At 40.0% G+C, this 6,052-nt stretch overlaps 1 protein-coding gene across 1 annotated transcript; it reads right to left on the reverse strand.

Annotated features, from left to right (window-relative positions):
• Positions 1 to 2,740: 2,740 nt before the first annotated feature.
• On the reverse strand, positions 2,741 to 5,471 carry trappc4 (trafficking protein particle complex subunit 4). Its single transcript, XM_080772440.1, has 5 exons — positions 5,280 to 5,471; positions 4,227 to 4,401; positions 4,026 to 4,129; positions 3,671 to 3,797; positions 2,741 to 2,912 (listed from the first exon to the last, which is right to left on the reverse strand). The coding sequence occupies exons 1-5, from the start codon at positions 5,452 to 5,454 to the stop codon at positions 2,834 to 2,836; spliced, it is 660 nt and encodes a 219-aa protein (XP_080628566.1). The 5' UTR covers positions 5,455 to 5,471; the 3' UTR covers positions 2,741 to 2,833.
• Between the last annotated feature and the right edge of the window lie 581 nt (positions 5,472 to 6,052).

Here is a 6,052-nt window from a genome sequence, read left to right on the forward strand (position 1 = left end):
GTTCTTAATCTCAAACTATTTAATGTCAAGGACCCCAAACATATGCATTTGGCCGCCGACCCCCATCTGAAAATATGTTGTTCCAGGGACCCCCAGAAGCAAATAAGAGTTAAAAACATTCGCTGTGAAAGAATATACATTCAAAGTGTAAGAACCATTTGAGCCACCATATTGTTTAAGTTTTTCATTGTCATTTGTCAATCAAGTTCAGGTTGCCACGGTTACAGGGAGGGTATTTAATCCCGTCCCTAATGAGGTGCAGGTGTTGCCAGTGGCAGAGGCAAACAGTTTTTAGACAGTGTTCTGATGACCTGTATCCTGTGTGCGTCGACGGTTTATTTATGTTTATGGCTTTGTTTAGGACTTTGAGCAGAATAAATATCTAATATAAACTCAGTGAACGTTTGGATATCAGTTTCTGGAGCACATGTCTGAACTTCCTCGGCAACCAGTCCAGTACCACCAAGTATAGGGACTTGGGCTCTACACAAAGATTTGCACACATTTCCATGATTTTTCAAAAATAGCACATCTACAAGCTCGTAGCACGGAACTCTGTGCCACACTATAAGCGTGTATAATGGTTAAAGTGGTTCAAATCTAAGGTGACAGTGTGTTCCAGGGTTAGGCTGTTATTTATCATTTATTCCACTGGCTACGGGATCTGTAGTCCCTCCCAAGGCAGCTCTTGGTTGGAGTGTTATTCATATACAGATGTGTGTTATAAAGTGAGTATAATGACAACATAGCCTGATTATCAGACTGAAGCTCAGCTGTGAAGCTTGAGTCTGAGTGGAGTGGGCAGGATATATGGTCTGGAGCCAGGCTAACGTTCCTGTTTCCAGCTGACCAATTACATCAATGATATACTATAATTATAAATTAATACTGCATATAATATATCATTCAAAATAAAATTATGTTCAGTATATCTGTTGTCGTAGAAACAAAGTAAATCCATACCTGGTGAATCGTAATTGAATTGAATCGTGCTCAATGCAGGCAGTGCCAATGCACACTAATACAGTAGGCCAGTGATACTCAACCTCAGGCCCGCGGGCCACATCAGGCCCGCGGGACCATTATGACTGGCCCACCAATGAAAATCTAAAAAAAAGAAGAAAAAAAAATCTGCAAAATGAAATAAAAATAAAAAAATCTGAATGAAGTTATCTTTAATTACATTATTATAAGTAATACTATTAGAGTTGTACTATTACTCGAACAGGTAACGGGGGGGGGGGGGGGAGATGCAATGCAAAAATGAAAGACTATTCCCTGACATAATCTTATAGCTAAACGGACAGAATTCTATTTTATTTGAATGATGAAACCCAGCTGCCATTAATAGTTGGAAATGGAAATTGCGGAAATTGTAATTGCGGAAATTGCGGAAATGGTGGAAATGGAAATTGCGGAAATGGTAATTGCGGAAATGGTGGAAATGGAAATTGCGGAAATGGAAATTGCGGAAATGGTAATTGCGGAAATTGCTCTTCACTTATAGCTATCTATTTTCAGGTAGATTGTTTTATTTTACTCAGTCAGCCATATCACTACTCATTTTTTTTCATGAAAAAGGTCATAGCTGGGTAATCTATTTTCAGGCAAATTGTGTTTATTGTATTTTATTTTACTCAGCCATAACAATTTATTTTCTGTTAACCAACTTGCTGGCTGGCAGGCAGGCAGACAGCTACTCATAGACAGGCAGACAGACAGACAGCTACTCATGGAGAATTGGACAGGCAGGCAGTCAGACAGCTACTCATAGACAGGCAGACAGACAGCTACTCATGGAGAATTGGACAGGCAGGCAGACAGCTACTCATGGACAATTGGACAGGCAGGAAGGCAGACAGCTACTCATGGACAATTGGACAGGCAGGAAGGCAGACAGCTACTCATAGACAGACAGACAGCTACTCATAGACAATTGGGCAGGCAGGCAGACAGCTACTCATAGACAGACAGACAGCTACTCATGGACAATTGGACAGGCAGGAAGGCAGACAGCTACTCATAGACAGGCAGACAGACAGCTACTCATGGACAATTGGACAGGCAGGCAGGCAGACAGACAGCTACTCATAGACAGGCAGGCAGACAGCTACTCATAGACAGGCAGACAGTAAGACAGCTACTCATTGACAGACAGACAAATAACTACTCATGGACAGACAGGCAGGCAGGCAGGCAGGCAAAGAGCTACTCATGTTATGTTATTATAACAGCTACTCATGTTATGTGCAATAATCTGTGCAGTTATGGAAACAGCTCTTTGTGTTTATGCAAGAAAATGTAACACATTCATTTATTTACATATTGTGTATATGTTTTTTGCAATAATTTTCTAGGGGAAAAAGTACATAGAAATAAAACCGGAGAGAACATTTCCCATTGTAAGTCTCCAAGAAGTGCTGCATGTTTTTTCTTTACACTAACAGGAGCTTGACTGTAATGTGTTGAAATGTATTGTTAATTGAATAATGTGCAATATGTGTTGAAATGTTTTGACATTTGTTTACATTTCCTATTTGAATTAGTTTATATACTGTCATTTTATAAGAAACAACTGATTCAAGTGGGCAATCTATGGCTTGGAGACATGGGTTATGGTTAATTTACATAACTCAAAGCTCTGTCCTAATCCCTTGTGAACATTATACAGCAAGTCAAAGATCCCACATACAGTACAAAATCTTAAATGATCGAACACTGTCAAAGTTATTGACATAGATGGATTTATTCTTAAATATGTACAAAAACATTAAATATTTACATTTGGGTGAAAATGACAGTTTGAGTTGTTTGTCTAGGAGGCTTTCCTGGTTCAAGAGCTGGGTCCAAAGTTGCCAGCTTTCTCTGCAATCTCCAGTGCACCCTTCAAGTTCTGATCAAATAGTTCACACCTGAAATCAGAAGACAAGACATGATCAGACAGTGATGTACACTGCATGTCATGTGTTACGCAGTAAAATACACTTAGCTCCAATAAGCATTACTTCCACAATGTTTCAGGTAGCCCTTGGTAGGGGGCATTACAATGGTCTTTGAATGTCTTAATTATTTTAGGAGAAATACAACAAAGATGTTCCTCTATTCAGCAATGTTGCGTTCACACGAGGCATATGCAAATATCACCGCATATTTGTCGCTTTGTATATCTGTTGCTCACACGGTCACTGACGTCATCAAGCGTCCGTCCGTACTCCGTAGTGATGTGTATCGGAGGCGCGAGGGACATTGACAAACAATCCAGCATGGAGTGTCAACTGCGAGCCCTTTTGAATCTAGGTATTATTTATATGCATTGGAAACAACTGAAACGGACTAGAAGAAGATGCAGCGATTTTTTTGTGATTTTGTCATCCAGAACATGGTGAGAAAAAGCAAAAAATGCAGCTATAGTTATAGCTTTCAAGCTTTGTAGCCTTGGATCTGGAAGTTGAATCCAGCTCGGCTTCAATTTGTAGCATTGCATCTTTTGCAGCGGCTACAAACATTGGATTTGCTTCGTAGCTTCACGACGCTGGCTTCCATTGACGATGAATGGTAGACTGTCTTTGCATCTGCCCGTGTGTGAACGTACCATTAAGCTTTACCCTGGCCATGACATGTCTATGCATATGCACTTCTATGCTCTATACCTTCCTCTTGTATCAGTTACCTGATAGGCATCTCCAGAGAGTAGAAGGGGTTCTTGAGAGCAAAGTCAGAATAGATCTCATAAATCTTCCTCAGCAGTGCATCAATGCCAGATTGACGGGGGTCTGCCAGCACTATGAACTTAATCCCTGCAAGAAAATAGGGATTTATGAATACAGCAAAAACTGTGCTGATAATCATATAAATATGGCAAGTGAAAAGTGATGATTCTACGAATGTATTGAATACTTTGTTGGTATTTCTCTATCACATCATATCTCCTCGCATCACATCTGTATTATTTTTCAGTAAATTGCCCTACAGTAGTCAATCAAATTGTGGCCCATGGAACACACACACTTATTTACACCACTGACCTGTGAGAGTCTGGAAGCAGTGTAGTTTGAATACATCCGTCTCCAGCATCTCAATCCCTGAGCTGCCAACTTCAGGGGACAACTGTGAACCGATGGCAAACAACCTGAGGGAAGAAACAAACTCAGTTTAAACATCCTTCTCTATCCATTTTGAAACAAGAGATGTTTAACTTAATAGTACATATACGAGTGGAGCCTTACGAGTGGAACATCGAGGCCAGCATCAGCTTTTCGTTGGAACTCAGGCGAGACCGTCCAAATCGAATGGACACTGGGTAGTTTGAAGGGTCTTTCAAATACTCTATGATGTCCTTGCCATCAGCCGTGTTCCTTCCAGCTACGTCCGCCCCGTTGATGGATAGCAATGCGTGGCCCACTATACAAACACCATGACAGCAAGAGAAGTCCTTTGTAAAACAATATAACATTTTAATGGGCCCACTGAGGGTCTAAATGGACCCTTGTAACTCAGAGTGTACAAATAGACATATATGTTTGTAATCTCTGGTACTCTCCAATCTATCCTGTACAATCCTCAGTGTTAATGTAGCCTTATACAACAATGACTGATGACGATCTTGATCCAAGCTGTTATAGTGTTAAATGATATTACTAAAAACAAATGTACAAATGAGGCCAAATGTTTACACATCAGTTCAGTAAGTTGCAGACATGTGGACCTTAGAGAAACAGTGATCTATATGGCATTATGATCTGTTATATTTATATTATTATTATATTAATGTGCAGTTCGACGATGGTGAGCTTGGAATAAATGATGTCATTTCATTTTGATCTGATTTCATCCCAATCTGATACACCGGGAACCACAGCTAAATGGAGAGTTGGTAACCAAATGGACCTTTACAGATCTTTCATTCTTGAGTGTAACATTTAACCAAATGGTTTCATTTTAATTAATTAATGAATTAGACTTGTAAGATAATGTAGAATAATTATTTTGATCAACGATTGCCTGTTATCTATCTCTCTCTCTCTCCTATGGTACAGCATGGAATTGTGAAAATCTTATCCAACGACAACACAGTAGTTGGGTCCGGTCTGAGAAGCTAATCAAATGGTGATCCGTGGCTCAAATCAAATGCAGAATCATGAACCTTGATATGAAAAGTGTTGGAAACCCATGGAATAAACCATTAGATTCTGTATGCTGCTTGCAGAACCTGTGTCGTTTATGACTACTGTCTGGACTCCGGAGGAAGGGGAGTGACAATAACAGCAGCTATAGTTTACCTCGGATTCCATCACGCTGTCCATACGAAACGACCACCTTTTCGTCGTGGATCTTGAGCACCAGATCTAAAGGGTAGCTGAAGGTTTTCTCTGCCTCTGCTCTGGGCACATAGTTGTCAAACTGATAGATCAATCCACCGGCCTTATTCACAACATACACACTGAAGATCGCCATCTTTACAGCAGTAGTGCATGAACTTCCTCCTCCCAGTCAGCTGACACACACAGGTGTCATGTGACCATAAATATTTCAGACAGATAAATACATAATAGTGTAGAGGGTTGGAAATAGATTAACGAAAAACAGGTACCCCTATTTCTTTAAGTTTCATTGAGTTTAGTCATTCCTTTAATTTCACAGAAGGTAACAGATATTTACATTGCCTTTGCATTGGTGATATAGTTTCAGTGTGGTTGCTGTTTCACACCCAGGCCGCTAGAGGGCGCCTGCGGTTTTGGGATGAGCAGCATTGAGTGCACCTGTGTGAGCTAGAGGCTCAGTCAGAACAAACAGTTTCAGTGGTGGAGCTCTTACTACGTCAAACAAGTGTCCTTAAAATAAAGAAATAAGGATTAAAATGAACTAACTCTCCTAAAATAATTGGCAAAAGTCACACACGGTATGTTACATGTTGTTGTTTTGTTTGTAAACAGTATTGTCATGTCGTCGTTTGTGAACATGTGAATGTAATGGACATTTCATTGTGTTTGTTTATAATGTGGACATTTATGAACATGGACGATTTCATGATTATGGACACTTAAAAGAGACA

Source organism: Protomyctophum bolini (genome assembly GCF_963924005.1).
Source record: "Protomyctophum bolini genome assembly, chromosome: 9".
Taxonomy (NCBI): Eukaryota; Metazoa; Chordata; class Actinopteri; order Myctophiformes; family Myctophidae; genus Protomyctophum; species Protomyctophum bolini.